Source organism: Akebia trifoliata, chromosome 15, assembly GCF_017979445.1.
Source record: "Akebia trifoliata isolate Shusen 1 chromosome 15, ASM1797944v1, whole genome shotgun sequence".
Lineage (NCBI taxonomy): Eukaryota > Viridiplantae > Streptophyta > Magnoliopsida > Ranunculales > Lardizabalaceae > Akebia > Akebia trifoliata.
Genome location: NC_141389.1, coordinates 5403144 through 5417907, shown reverse-complemented (window position 1 = coordinate 5417907; position 14764 = coordinate 5403144). Strand labels below are relative to the sequence as shown.

At 34.2% G+C, this 14764-nt stretch overlaps 2 protein-coding genes and 2 long non-coding RNA genes across 5 annotated transcripts; 2 read left to right on the top strand and 2 right to left on the bottom strand.

The window, feature by feature from the left end:
• The first annotated feature begins 97 nt into the window (after positions 1–97).
• On the top strand, positions 98–3688 carry LOC147384070 (uncharacterized). 2 transcript variants are annotated; one of them, XR_015173073.1, is made up of 9 exons: positions 98–124; positions 917–1066; positions 1161–1235; positions 2116–2200; positions 2301–2350; positions 2923–2969; positions 3143–3187; positions 3309–3373; positions 3495–3688. It is a non-coding gene; the product is annotated as an uncharacterized LOC147384070 (long non-coding RNA). The 2 variants fall into 2 exon arrangements; XR_015173072.1 differs by lacking the exon at positions 3495–3688 and having other exon boundaries at positions 3309–3478.
• A 20-nt stretch (positions 3689–3708) lies between these two features.
• Positions 3709–4371, top strand: LOC147384069 (uncharacterized). The gene is made up of 2 exons (XR_015173074.1): positions 3709–3766; positions 3912–4371. It is a non-coding gene; the product is annotated as an uncharacterized LOC147384069 (long non-coding RNA).
• A 1111-nt stretch (positions 4372–5482) lies between these two features.
• On the bottom strand, positions 5483–7667 carry LOC147384068 (receptor kinase-like protein Xa21). Its single transcript, XM_086426897.1, has 2 exons — positions 6057–7667; positions 5483–5965 (listed from the first exon to the last, which is right to left on the bottom strand). The coding sequence occupies exons 1-2, from the start codon at positions 7525–7527 to the stop codon at positions 5574–5576; spliced, it is 1863 nt and encodes a 620-aa protein (XP_086283023.1). The 5' UTR covers positions 7528–7667; the 3' UTR covers positions 5483–5573.
• Positions 7668–7898: 231 nt separating this feature from the next.
• LOC147384067 (uncharacterized) lies at positions 7899–8773 on the bottom strand. Its single transcript, XM_086426899.1, has one exon. The coding sequence runs from the start codon at positions 8723–8725 to the stop codon at positions 7985–7987; it is 741 nt and encodes a 246-aa protein (XP_086283025.1). The 5' UTR covers positions 8726–8773; the 3' UTR covers positions 7899–7984.
• Positions 8774–14764: the final 5991 nt, after the last annotated feature.

Genomic DNA, 14764 nt, shown 5'->3' with positions numbered 1-14764 from the left:
TCTTATGCTCAGTAGCTATTCTGGCACTCTTTTCCCAACCTTTACCACCTGCATTTTGCGTGCATGGTAGAATGAAGTCAAACATGCCCATGAGTGATTAACACCGCCATCAACTGTGATTGAGGTGACAAATACTGAGCTATACCCTCGATAAAGAGTTTAAATCCGAAGATTAAAAATCATTCTTTAAGGCAATACTATAATCATTGGATGTACATCACCAATCAAACTGATCTTTTGTGTGTAGATTCACCAAGGCATGGACCACATATTCATACGGTCAATGGATCACAAAAATTTCCACATGGCATAAAAGGGGGTGCCACTGACCTTGGTTAGGAACGCGACACCTAACTAGATCTCTAATCTTTTTTAAGTTATTCAAACGTACTCTATAAGGTGTATATCCAAACAGGCCCCACGTGTATCTTAAAAAGTTAGTGTAGCAATTAAGCTATCCTGACTTTTTTCTAATTGGAAATTGGTTTTGATGGGTGGTCCAGTAGGTGAATGATCACACATAATTGTTGCTCCATAACAAAGTAGTTGGTGTTGCATTATCAATAAAATGTAATCCAACCAACTATTAATTAGCATAAAATATCGATGCACTCTATCATAACTTTGTTTTACGTATATAAAAAAAAAAAAAAAACCATAGATTGACATAATCAAGTCTAAAAGATTTCCTCTCACCTTCTCTTTCTTCAAAAATCTTTTCAAATGGACTTGAAGGGTATTGTGGAGTCTCTTGAGCACAAGAGCATCTTAGTTACTGGTTCTAATGGGTTTCTAGTTAAGAGTAATAATAATCTTCCTTTCATCTTGATAAGATGGTAACTGTTGACTTGTTAGTTTTGGAATGCTTTTTTTTTTGCCAATTACTCAAATTCATGGAATTGCTTGGGGTTTGTAGGTCCCGTACATTACAGCTGCCTTGGCTGATACTAAGATTGGTGTGGAAGGGCGAAATGATCTTTTTGATTGGTTATCAAAGCACCTTTCTGGATTAAGCGAATCACCTGATGCTTTGCACCTATTGAAGCCAGCTGCCTCTGCTCTGAAGGTATCTGTTCAGTAGAAAATGCAATGGTCTCAAAATTTTGGAATAACTTTCAAGTATGAACTGGGCTTCTTTTAACACTTGCATCTATTTTTAGGACAAATCATCAGAAGTTCGAAAAGCAGCAGAAGCATTCGTTGGTGAAATTTTGAGATTTTGTGGACAAGAGGCAGTATGTTGGCTAGATCTTAGTCTACTTTTTTTGATGTTTTGATTTCTTTAATTTAAAAAAATGTTCAAACATGACCAACTAATTGTTCACGTAGCCACATTACAAGAAGATACTCAATTGCAATTGAATACTTCAGAATTTTTTTTCTTTAAATTTCAAATCGGAAAATTGTAAGCTACTTCTGCTATGCCATCACATAACCACATACACTCCATAACAGAAACACATAACAAAGAAAAAGGATGCTACATAAAGAATGTTGAATTGTGAATGCGTGCTTAAAATCTCAGAGGGTAGATCATACATTAACTCTTCATTTGCATTTGGATTCAATAAGAGGCAAGCAATATCATGTACAAAGGCTAGATTATTGTCATGTAGATTCAAATAGAAGGCAGTCCATTACTATTGTTGGGTGCGTGCATTTGTGGGTGGGTGTTCATGTGTGTGTGAAGGAGGCTTGGGTCAATTAAGCTTTCTTCATTAGAGATTCCGATTGAGGGCAAGCCTTTTTTTCCCCTTCATAATGGAGAGTTGGCACTGGGGCTTTTTATATATACGCTTCTTGGAGTTGGAAGAGTTAATAAGGAGTTGTTATTATGTCATTTTTGGATTAATTTGGTAACTCCCATATTAAGTTTAGAGTTGCAACTCCTAGGAGTTTGCAATCCAAATGACAAAGTATATTTCAATAGTAGGAGTAGCAAACTAGCAATCTAACTTCAACAAAGCCCCACTTGTAAATACATCTAATTTCCTTTTGTGCTAGTTTGAAAAAAGTAATGCTAACTTGATTAATCTCTCTATTTGTATTCTTCATTTCTTCCTTATATTACACATGAGATCTTCATGAATGATTTCTTCTTGCATGGGGATGTAGGATACATAAGAATTCTTATGAACTGTGTTGCATTTGCACGATGCTTTTGCGACAAAAAGTTGTTCTCTGTTCTTTATTTTATCAGGTAATTATTACTTCATTATAATTTCCTTGAAATCCTGAACTCTATTACCTTAACTGCTTGTAGAACTGCGAATAATAGCTGATAGAATCTGTGGTTGCAGTTTTGTCTGTGATGGCTTGGACGGTTGGTTTGCTCGAAAGTTCAATCAAGGTGCAGTTGAATTTTTCCATATCATAACCTAGGAATATTAGTTGTTTACCATCAAAGCTTGAGTGTTGCTGCATTTGTTTGTGCTAGTAATATGATGTGTTAATATAAAATAGCTTCTTCATTGGATAATTAAATTCATTTGTGCAATGCCCTTGTGCCAAGCTTGATTTTGTAGCCCTTCTTGTTTATGAAAATTTGAAGTAAAAAGTGGGAAATGAAGAGGACATCAGGGGAATCAAAGTATTTGGAGAATGCATTGTACTAAATCTAATGCTCATAGTTGATTTTCATATTCACAGTTTCTTTTATGCTTTATAAATATACTTAAGCAGAAATGTTTGGGCATGGCTAAGTGATATGTGACATGCATCCCATTGAGTATAGGAATGGGATGCATGTCACATATCACTTCAATTGCAAAATTACTGACATGTCTTTATCGGCTATCTTTGTGTTATCTCTGATGTGCATGTGTTCTATCATATATTTGTTGTTACAATCTACAGACTTCTGTAGAACATAGGCTGACATGAATAAATATTAAAATGTTTGACCTCTTGGATATCCTGCAGTTTCAACTTTTGGTGCTGTTTTGGACATGCTAAGTGGCAACAGATAGGTACTCTTCCATTAAACTTTTTGGCTACTCACAAAACTTCATTTTTTTTTTTGCTTAGGATTTTCCATTTCTGTTACTTCCTTATCTATTTTTATATTTTGTGTGAATCAAGAGTTCAATACTCCAGAATTTTCATTCACCCATCTCAGTTAGTATTTTTTTTTTTGTCTCAGGGTCAGCACAGCTTGTCTACTTGTAATCCTCTCCCAATTTTACAGGTATAGATCAAGTCTTGCAAGGCTTTTATGAGGATGATAGTTTGTCCTGATGCTTACATAATTTGCTTTGAATTAAAGTATGCCCTTGTTTCTGAGCATTTCAGTGTGATTCTTTTTACAGCCCTGGTTTGATTTCTTGTCACTGCTCGCTTTGGATATTGCCAGCCACTGGCTGCAAATGTACAGGTGGGTTACTTGAATAGTAGATCCTCAAATTTCATGCTAAATGAAGAATGACTTCTGCTGGCACAAGTTCCTCTTCTATACGGATTTCTCTTTTATCCTTGTTGAACCAATTACTTTGCAGTACTTTTCTGTCAGGAAAGCTAGTCATAAAGATGTAAAAGACAGCACTAACTGGCTTTTCAAGGCATACTATGGAAATCGTCTATTCATGGCTTGTTGCTATGTGGCATCTGAGGTTAATTATAATTCATATAATCTACTTGAGTCAATACCTTTTCCTATCACCCTACATATGTTTGAAAACCATCTCCATGTGTCTTTTATACATACTGCATGGTTCTTAACATCCTCCTTTTCCTTCTTGCAAAAAACTATCCTGAGAGTGTGATTGATGTAAGTCTTCGATCTCAAATGGTACTGCATTTATTTTTTACTTATCAAAAAATAAAATAAAATGGTACATTTATTTTCTTTCAACATTGATACGTTCGAAGAAGCTCCTCTTGGCTCACCTAGTTCCTGTATTCTTCTCTATCAGGTTTTAGTTAATACTGTGAAACACAATCCACTTCTTTCTTTACCAATTGCTTTAGTTCTGTTTGGATGGGCAATCAAGCAAGTGCCTGAATTGGCTCGATACACAACCATTGAATTCAGTCCTATATGTCTCGTTTGGGACCATGACATCGATGGAGGATGAACAGATCAAAGAACTCGCATTCGGCTTAGAACGAAGCAAAACAACGTTCATTTGGGTGTTAAGAGAGGCAGATAGAGGTGATATATTTGCAGGGGAGGAGGAAATTAGGAGAATTCAACTTCCAAATGGCTATGAGAAGAGGATAGAGGAAGTAGGAATGATAGTGAGGGATTGGGCTCCACGGCTGGAGATCTTGACTCACTAAGCACTTAACTTGTTTACTGCTTATGGTGGTGGTGTTTTTAAGTTTAAAATAACAATAGAAGCAAATGAGGTTTTTGAGTTTTTGAGTTTTTCATTTGGATTTTGGCAGATTTTGGCGGTAGTGGGTTTTGTATTTCAGAAAAATAATTAAAAATGATCCATTTTTTTTCATTTATAAATTTAGAAAAAAATATTTTTTTTTATTACAAATCAAGAAAAAACGACTGTTACTATCGTTTTTACCGACTGTCAAAGACCGTCGTTTTTTTCGACTGTGAAGGATAGTCGTTTTTTCTGACTGTTTTAGACTGTTGCAATTTTGAAAACCACTTCTTTTAAAATGAACCCTTTTTCAATTGCAGGAGCAGTCGTTTTTAGCGCATTATGATATAGTGAATGAAGATAACTGTATTAAACTTTTAGAAAGAGAACCTTTTTTAAGCTCGAATTGATAATTTATGTGAAAAATTGAAGAAATTTATATAACATGCATTAATTTAAAAATAAAATTAAAAACCTTTAATCATCTATAATATAAAAAGAAATGACAAATAAATCGGTTCTAGGTATTTGTGGGTGCCCATTGGATACAACCTAATGGCTTTGGTTTGCTTTCGATTAATTAAATATGTACCCATTGACACCCCTACATTTAGGTCATCCAAATTCTGGATTTTGGTTAATATAACATAAATGGTATGCCGTCGAATCTCTGTGCCAATTATTCTTTTATTTATAAACATACTTGCTTTGCCCAAAAAAAAAAAAAGTGTTATATATCAGTGGGTATGTTATGTGCGTAGATATCAACAATTTTTTTTTAAATGTAATTTTTTGGATTGTAACTTTTTAAAGTTTATTTTAATATTCCAAGGCCTTGAGAACTTGTTTTACTCCTTTTTCAGTTTGAGTGTTGATTTTGTAACTCAAACCTCACAGGATAATTAAAAAACTCACTGCAAGAACTTGAGAACCGTAGCTTTATTCTCATAATTTGTACAGTTATGTATCCCGAGGGAAAAAATCTACGGTTCTTGTTAGTACCCATCAGTTGAGTTTTTGACTTACCCTGTCAGGTTGAATTACAAAATCAGCACTCTTCTATTCAAGTTAAAGTGAAAAGAGATTAGAGACTTGAAAAAAAAATCTTGAAGCAATAATTTCTTATTTAAATCAGTAAAGGAAGTCCTTTAAGCTATATTACATAACTGTAGAGAAAATTACAATAAAAAAAAAAAAAAAAACAAACTATGAGCGAAACTTAAAACTAAACTCAACAGGGGAGTGCTCATCTATCTATTGATGAGTTCTATCTTCAATAAACATTTTCTTAATCATTTGCAACTCCATGAGCACATCCTTGATTTCCATTCGGTCACCTACCGACTCTGCAGAACATGCAACTCCAATTCTAAACATGCAAATCAAGTATTCTCGCATTTCATATATTGTATTGTATCTTTGATTTTCAAAATCATTGATAGCACCATTATGTTCTTCTACGCATAAGTGCGGATCCAAAATTTCCATCAGTCGCCCATTCAAAGCCATTTTGGAAAAATGATGAAGGCTTAAACCATCCTTAAAAATTGCATCAGTTGGCCTTTTTCCTGTTAACAATTCCAGCAAAAGTATTCCATAGCTGTACACATCTCCTTGTGTAGACACCTCAGTACCCATACCATACTCTGCAATCCAATATGTATTATCTAGTCAAGTATTAAAATAATATATATATATATATAACTTGAAATTTTTTAACATAAATGAAATTCATACCTGGAGGGATATATCCAATGGATCCTTTTACAACCACTGAATTGGTTTCAATTTTACCAGAATTGCTTGCATTTATAGCGAGAATCTTTGCTAAGCCAAAGTCACCCACATGAGCTATCATTTCATTGTCAAGAAGAACATTGCTTGGCTTTAGATCGCAATGAATAATTTGTGTTTGACAATGGTTATGAAGATAATCCATTGCACAAGCAATGTCGATTGCTATGTTAAGTCTCAGGCCAAGGTTCAAGTCTCTCGATTGAGGCCTCTCGTCTGAATTTGGATGCAACCAATTTTCTAGACTCCCGTTAGGCATGAACTCAAAAACTAAAGCTTTGAAATCATTACCACTGAAGTCCATACTTGAGCATGCAGTTATGATTTTGAGTAGATTTCGATGCTGGGCTTTTCTTAAAGCTTTACACTCAGTAATGAAACTCTTGGAAGCTCCTCGTATCTTAAGGTTGAATACCTTCACTGCAACAAGTGTCTCATCTGGATGAAGAACCCCTTTATACACAGACCCAAAGTTTCCCATACCAATCAAGTTGGCTGAAGAAAATCCATCTGTTGCTTTATGGAGTCCACTGTAAGAAATCCTTTTAAAAAAGTCACCCAAGGAAAATGTGAAAGAAGATTTCATTCTTGGTTTTCTCATCCAATAAATAACAAGAAAAGATGCCCCCACAATTGACAATACTGATATTATTATACCAATTGTCACCTTCAAAGGAAGAGATGTTCTTCTTTGCTTGGATTTCTTGATGGGACATGCAGGTAATTGAAGTTCTGGGATGCCCCCACAAAGTTTATTATTCCCAGAAAATACAAATTCACTTGCATTTTGAAAGACACCCTTTATTGGTACCTCACCCTCAAAATTATTGAAAGACAGATTTAATTTTTTTAGAAAGAATAGGTCATCGAGATCTTTAGGAATTTTTCCAGATAAGTTATTACGCGAAAGATCTAAATCTTGAAGATTTTTCAAAGAGCTAAAAGATGAGGGGATAGGTCCTTGAAAGAAATTGCTTGACAAATAAAGGCGTTCTAAGCTCAAACAACCACCAAGTGTGCTAGGAATTTCTTGAGACATATTGTTCTCAGAAACATCTAGCACTTCAAGATTTTTCAAGTTACCCACTTCCAAAGGTAGGGACCCAGTCAAAGAATTATCAGCTAAGAAAAGAAACATTAACTGCGACGATAAACCAAGAATTTTTCCATTAAGGTTATTTTTTGAAAGATCCAAAGTCTGTAAAAGACAATAATTCTTAAAATCTGGAATGACACTTCCTACTAAGAAATTGTTTGATAAATTGAGAGAATATACATTAGTGTTGTTCCCCAGGGAGTTAGGAATATATCCTGACAATCTATTTCCACTTAAATCCAACTTTTGCAACTTTTGGAGCAACCCAATGCCATTGGGAATGCTACCAGTGAGAAAGTTGTTCCCCATAGATAGCATAATTAAGTTAGTGAAGTTTCCAATTTTAGAAGGAATGCTTCCGAATATTTGATTTTGTGTTAGATCTAGTGAAGTGAGTTGGTTGGACAGATGGGTTATAAAATTCGGTAGCTTACCTCCAAAATGATTTGCAGCAATAATCAACCATTGTAGCTTAGTGCAGTTGGTCAAGGAATTTAGAAAATTCAAATCATTTTCTTTCCCACTTCCTAAATGATTGGCTTCCAAACCTAGAAACTCAAGGCCATTTAGGTATCCTATCTCAATTGGGACTTTTCCAGAAAAATTGTTTACACCAATGTCAACCTTCTGAAGTTGTGAAGCATTGAACAATGATATAGGAATGGATCCAAAAAATTATTTTTTCCAAAAAAAAATAATTCGAGATTGGGAAGATTGAGGCCTATCTCAAGTGGAAGATTGCCAGTTAGTTGGTTATCTGTTACAGAAAAAATTGCTATAGATGAGAGATTATAAAGAGAGGGAGGAATGGTACCAGAAAAAAAATTTGGACCAAGACCAATTTATTTAGATTTTTAAGTTGACCGAGGGAATCTGGAATACTTCCTTGTAGAGAATTCATTCCTAGAGAAAGCATGGTAAGAGATGAAAGATTCCCAAAGGAAGTTGGGATCCCTCCTGATAGATTGTTGCCTTTAAGAAACAACATACTGAGCTTTGACAGAGATCCAATCTCAGTCGGTAGATTCCCGACTAACTTGTTGTTAATTAGAAAGAGTATTTTGAGGTTTGAGCATTGGGACAGATTGACTGGAATTTCCCCTCCGAAGGAATTGTTGCCCATTTCGAATATTTCAAGTCTGAACAAGAGGCCGACTTCTTGGGGAATTGCACCTTGGAAGCTGTTGTTCATGAGATTTATAGTATGTAGGAAAGAGAGGTTGCCAACATAGGGAGACATGTAGCCTACCAACCCTCGTGATTGTAGGTCCAATGTTACCACCCTTTGATGTCGACGACTGCATACAATACCTGTCCACTCGCAGAAATGGAGTGAATCATTCCACGAGCTCATAATTTGCTGAGGATCATGAATGAGATCCTTCTTGAAGGCAAGCAAGGCGAGTCGATCAGTTTCATTCCCTAAGGTGCTAGATTTGGCCAATCCTATTGGTAAACCAATGCACAAGAAAATGAGGGAATGTAGAAGAAAGAAATGAAGTACACTCATCATCATGGCCAACAATGTAATTAAGCTCTCCAGTGAGTGGTTTACGTGGTTGTCTTTGTGAGTGAACTATTTATAGAAAAAAAAATAAGTGAATAGTGAGTCTAGCAAGGATAACGCTGAAGTAACATTAAAATTTACATTGTGGGGTTACATTTCTGACGTGGATAGAGTGTCAGAATCATAGATGATTTTCATCGAGATACGAGATGGAAGCGGATCATCTGTAGCAACTTTTCCTGTAGAGCCACTGTAACACTTATGGACGGTTATCAAAATGCCACGTAAGCACATAGAAAACCTACACTGCTGCATTTGTTGAAAATTGGAGATCTAGTGACCGTAAACCATTGATACAATTGGGCTCTAGTGTTTTGTGTCCCCCGTGATATTACAATCTCTTAACTGTAGACATAGTTCTACAGGGGCATTACAGGAAAAGTTCCTGCAGAGCATCCACTTCCCTCCACGTTGTGATTAATTTTTGAGATACTATTCCAATATATTCAAATTGGTACGACTCTCTTGACCTCAGTCTTCTCATATAGACTAATAGAAAATGATTTCAGTCTTAATGGTGATGGAAGTGATGATGATGATGAAAACTATGTTGATGATTATGGCATTGAGATCATTTTGATGAGAGCATTTAGGTCATTCTTCATTAGTCTTCAAGAGAATATGAAGGTCAAGGAGGACATACCATCAATTTAAATCATAGAACAATGCATCTGAAATATTAACAAAAGTGAAAAGCATAACATTAATTTCAAGATTTATGGGGTTACATGTCATTTAAAGACACTGTTTTCACCAAAATTTTGAAGCGGACAGGCCCCTTCTAATTTTACTCCTCAAAATTGTGGATTTTGTATTCTGTGTCTATAAGGCGATACGAAAGGTCAAGGAGGACATGCAATCAATTTCAATAATAGAAGGATGTATCTCAAATATTGGGTTTTTGTTAACGTGTGCTCTTAGGATCACACGTTAAAAGTGCAATAAATACACTTTGGAAATAAGCATCGGAGGGTATTTTGGATATTTTCGGCACAAAATACAATTTCTCAAGTTTATTGCAAAATTAAGGGTTTTGTATCTAGTGGACAGGAAACTTGACTCTCGAACAACCACTTGGACAAATGGTAGGCTACGATGCCGTGCGATTCAGATAGACTAAAAGACTGGACTTTTGCTCACATCACTTGGACTGCTACCTCATTTTGTGGTTATAATCAAAGTCATCAAAGTCTTCGACCGGACTAAATCATGATATTTTTCTGTCTTAATTTAATTTTTTTATTATTAATACGTGATTTTTATGAATTTCACGATTAAATCACGAATAATATAAAAATAAGAATGCAAATGAGAATGACATTGATTTGATGCTTTTATCTGTTAAAAAATCATAATTTGGACTCATAATTATCATCTTTTTTATTTTATATTTTGAATAGTATATGCAAATCATTTGCACAAGTCTTGAGTTAAAATGCCGTAGTTGATTGGAATAAGACTAGACATCACTTTAGTACACGTCACTAGATGTGATGTTATTGGGAATAATTTGAGTCGTGATTAATGCAAGCGGTTTGGTAGGCAACTGACGTGATAAAAGCACAGAACCACACAATTTTTTTCCTGTGAAAAAGATCTATGATTTTGTTCTTTTACCTCCTCAATTGCATACTAAAATCGCATGCATTCATCATTATTCAATTTCATATTCTATCTTTATTATCAGGTTGAAAAGTCAAGAGACTCGTACCCTTTGTTATAGATACCTGTCAATATCTAAGGCGTGGGAGTGGGGTTTCGACCCTAAAATATTCACCAAAGTCCGGAGGGGGCGCTTTTCATGTGAAGTTGATGGCTTTTAATGAAAAACAAACATTTTCCCATGTCGTTGATAGAAGACTTGAGTTCTGTCCAACCCACTTTTCAAGTCTTCCGCTTAATACCAAGTTGATTGCGATAGGGCTAGATTTCATTCCACACCACTAGGACAGCTCATTGTGTGGAGAATAATGAACAATTTCGAAATATGTTTTTTTAATGATAGGTTTGAGTGACTCCTATGCTAAGTTTTAGAATTTTCTATCGTCCAAGATCAGGTGGATCGACTCACTTAATGAATTTCAAGTTGTTTTGGGTTTGAGTGACTCGTACTCTATGTTTTTGAATATTATGTCATCCAAGATTGGCTGGGTCGACTTAATTAATGAATTTCGAGTTGTTTTGTCCCACAAAATCGTTTGAACCAATTTTGCAAGTCAACTCAAAGTAATTGCCAATTTTTTCAAAAATAGAAGTAATATAATTGGAAAAAAAAAATGAAAATGAAAATTTGAAGCCTTGGTCCATCGAATTTTATGAAATTCGATAGTCTTGGACTGTCGAATATGAGTTTTTTTTCATGTTGTGTATGCCAACACATTAATAATTAATTTGACATTAAAATAAATATATTTTTACAAGGTCTAATACCTTTCGGTCTTGAAATTGTCCAAATAATTAAAAAAAAATTGATGTCAAGGGTGAACAAAGATTTTGTTGTCTCGAATTTATGTGCAAAGCCGATCAACCAATGGTAGCCGCCACATATATTAAAAAAAAAAACAAATAAAATCTAAGCACTTAAACCGTTCAAAATTTTCCTCCCGTAATTTTCTCTTCACTAACCAATAACCCTTGTTTTTTCAATACAAGTTAAGTCATATATGCCATTGGTTCATCAACTTAGCACATAAAATTCAGAACAACAAATCTATGTTCCTCAAGGGTAACCAAAAATGTGTTCCAACGTGTCATGACGTACCTATATACCCATCAAGATAATTTTTAATGACTACTAAGGCACAAAATAAATAAATTTTGGCGAAAAATCAAGGTCACGACAATAAACTTGTTAAATATTTTAAAATAATTATTAATATTTTCAAATGCAAAGTTAAATTTATTTATTTTTTGAAAAACATTAAAAATAACATATAACTTTAACCCTAAGAGGGTGGCTCAATGGAAATTTTGGATCCAACAAACGGTGAGAGTTCGTAGGTTGTAAGTTTGATACCAAGTATGAGCAGTATTTCCTTGAGACCACATATGAGGGCACACCCTCACTTACCCAGTGCATGTGATGTGCGGTTCTTGATGTGCTTGGGGTAGGGACCCATAAACCTTGGCTCCAACCCTATTTCTTTCAGTCCCTATAGTGGGACTCGGACATAAGTTCGAACACCCACGTCATAAAATAAAATTAAAATAAAATTTCTTACAAGAGTTGGTGTATTTTTTTTTTTTAATTGATTGGGCTAAGTTTGTTATGATTCCACAAGTTGTTTCAAAAAATATTTTAGGGCCAAAACAACTTGAAATTCATTTGGATTGAGTCGGCCTTGTTTAAGGACGCGATTCAACAAGTTCTAAAACATAAGATTATGAGTTTCTTTAAACTAACCAACAAAAACATATTTTGATGGGTTGAGGTTCTCCATCAAATTGACGATGGAGATGCTAGGAATTCTCAAGAAAAATAAATTTAAAACAAATTAAGAATATTTTATTTTCCTTGCCGTATATCAACCTTCTATTTGCTAGAGATTTAGCCTCTACCGTAGATTGAAACTTAAAATGTCTACATTGAAATTGTTTTATTCTCAATCACATTACACCATGTATTTATGTTCTACACATCGTTGAGGGTGTTGGAATTTAGAAGGTTGAATTTAAAAACCCTTAAATATTCAATAGATTTAAATCATAGGGTAAAACTCAATCCCAACTTTATGCTTTATGTTTTTTTTTTTTTGGCTTTCAATGTTAGTATTTTTTTATTTTTTATTTTTTTGCCTTGTATAATTTTAGTCCTACATTGACTAGGATAAGAGTTGATTTGCAATAAATTAAGACCAAATAACTTGTTTCACTAATTTCCACCACATTTGATAAAATTACGAAAATGTCTTCTTAGGGCCCACGATCATTTCACTCTAAAAATCCATAAGTGACACAAACCGATACTCTCATTGAATTCCTTACGAAAAACTGATTCCAAGACATTCCAAAATGTCAAAAATCAACCTCTCAATTCAAAAGCCCTCTTTGAGGGAAAAATAGTAATTTTTTGAACTCTAAAAATAAAAAATCTGAAACTAATAATTAAAATATTAATTAACATAAAGTGAAATCTTAATAAATTAAATTAAAATTTTTGAACAAGTTAAATCAATTAATTAAGCTCACGGGCCAAATTTTAAGTGATGGCCCATTTATTTAAGTGGGGCCTGCATGATAATTAAAAAAGACCCCTAGACTGGGAGTCCCAAAGAATTAAAATATAATTTTATAAAGAACTTTCCATTAAAGGGTACTCCAGACACTAAAAAATTCTTTCATTCTACGTAAGATTCAAAACCCTAATTAAACAACTTAACCTTATTTTGAAGAGACCTAATCAAACCCTAATTTCCCAAAAAGCTTTATAAAAAAGAGCCTCTACAACCTAAATTCATAGGTCAAGAAAAATCATAGGTAAGAGAGGCCAAAAACTCTCCCAAGCCTTCCCAAAATCTTAAATCTGAAGTCCGAGGTAACACCAAACCCTATTCTTTTACCTAAAAAACACTCAGAAAAGTTAGAAAGTATTCAGATTTAGGAAGAGAATACCTCATCTCAGAGATCCGAAGAGCATCTAGTGACGGAGACAAAAGCAGGAAGACTCACACTAGGAACACTCTCTGTCAGTTTTGAGGAAATCAACCATCGTAATCACCCAAGTAAAAAAAAGGTATTATTTTTATTTTTAGGTCATTTTTTCAAAATGTAAATTTTTTAGGAAAAGTAGACACCGGCGTTCGTCAGCGCAGGATTGGTGTCTAACTCCTTCCAATCCCGTAACGTGATTTTCGGACCCATTCTTTTCGTAAATCAATATTTTTTTTTTATCTATTTTAAGTTGTGTTTCGGTTCCTAGATCGTAAAACTAGGTGATGACTCTCAAAACACAAAAAACGGATTTGCAACCCGTGGATCGGGGCGCTTTCAGTGGTGACACCACTTGGGACCTTTGGAGGATTAAATTTGAAAAGTCCCAAATATTGGTGCATTGCAAAATCGACCTAGTTATTTTTTTTTATTCATTTATTTTTTATTTTATTATTTTTGTTCTTTTGACTCGATTGTGGATCATTTGATTGGATTTTGGGTATTTTATTTTGAAATTTTATTTTCTATGATGCGATCGAGCTCACATTTGGTGACCCATAATAATTTTAAAAATTGAGAATGGAATGATGTTGGATTGCATGATTGGCATTAAAGTAGTTGGAAATTCTATTCTTGAAAGATTTTTAGATGATCCCAATCAAGAGGTCACTTTTGAAGACCCAAAATAATCTAAATTTTTTTTAAAAACAAAATGATGAGAAAAGATGGAATAAGGCCGTTAGATATAAAATTTATGAATCTGCTAGGTAAGGAGTGTTGTTTAAATATATATATATATATATATATATATAATTTCTTTTATATTCCTTTTGTGCGTAAGTGAAGTGCTGTTGTTAGTAAGACACATGGTTTTTAAACTTGTCCGAGACTGAGACGTATCGTCTGAGTTAACTCGGTACTGGTGCCTAACGAGACCAACTCACAATGTGTTATGAGACAACCACATATCGTGAGATATGCGAGTTGTCTCGGATGATATTTTCGCAAAACTCGGATGATACGAACGAGATATACGAGACAATACAGATATTACGTTAACTCGCGAGATAAACGAGTTGTATCGGACGAGATTTTCAAAATCTCATCCGAGTTAACCGAGACAACCGAGTTTTGCGAAAAAAAAGTTACAAATGAGAATTTCTGTTTTATTTTTACTAGCAATAGCTGTTAAGTGATATTATTACTTTCTTGTGATAAATACTTAAATGTATTTTTGACAATTTGTTTTATTTTTTCTTTAGAAACTTTTTGATGAAATTTTCATTTGAAATTTATATTAATCTTTAGGAAACATGTGTTTTATTTAATGGGTCAGGT

What these genes read in the sequence shown, in the direction of transcription:
- LOC147384068 (XM_086426897.1), bottom strand. Translation starts at nt 7,527, where the DNA reads ATGCTATCTATGGGGAACAACTTTCTCACTGGTAGCATTCCCAATGGC. An exon ending in CATTGGATATATCCCTCCAG is followed by an intron (nt 5,966 to 6,056) that starts GTATGAATTTCA and finishes ATTGGATTGCAG; the next exon opens with AGTATGGTATGGGTACTGAG.
- LOC147384067 (XM_086426899.1), bottom strand. Translation starts at nt 8,725, where the DNA reads ATGATGATGAGTGTACTTCATTTCTTTCTTCTACATTCCCTCATTTTC.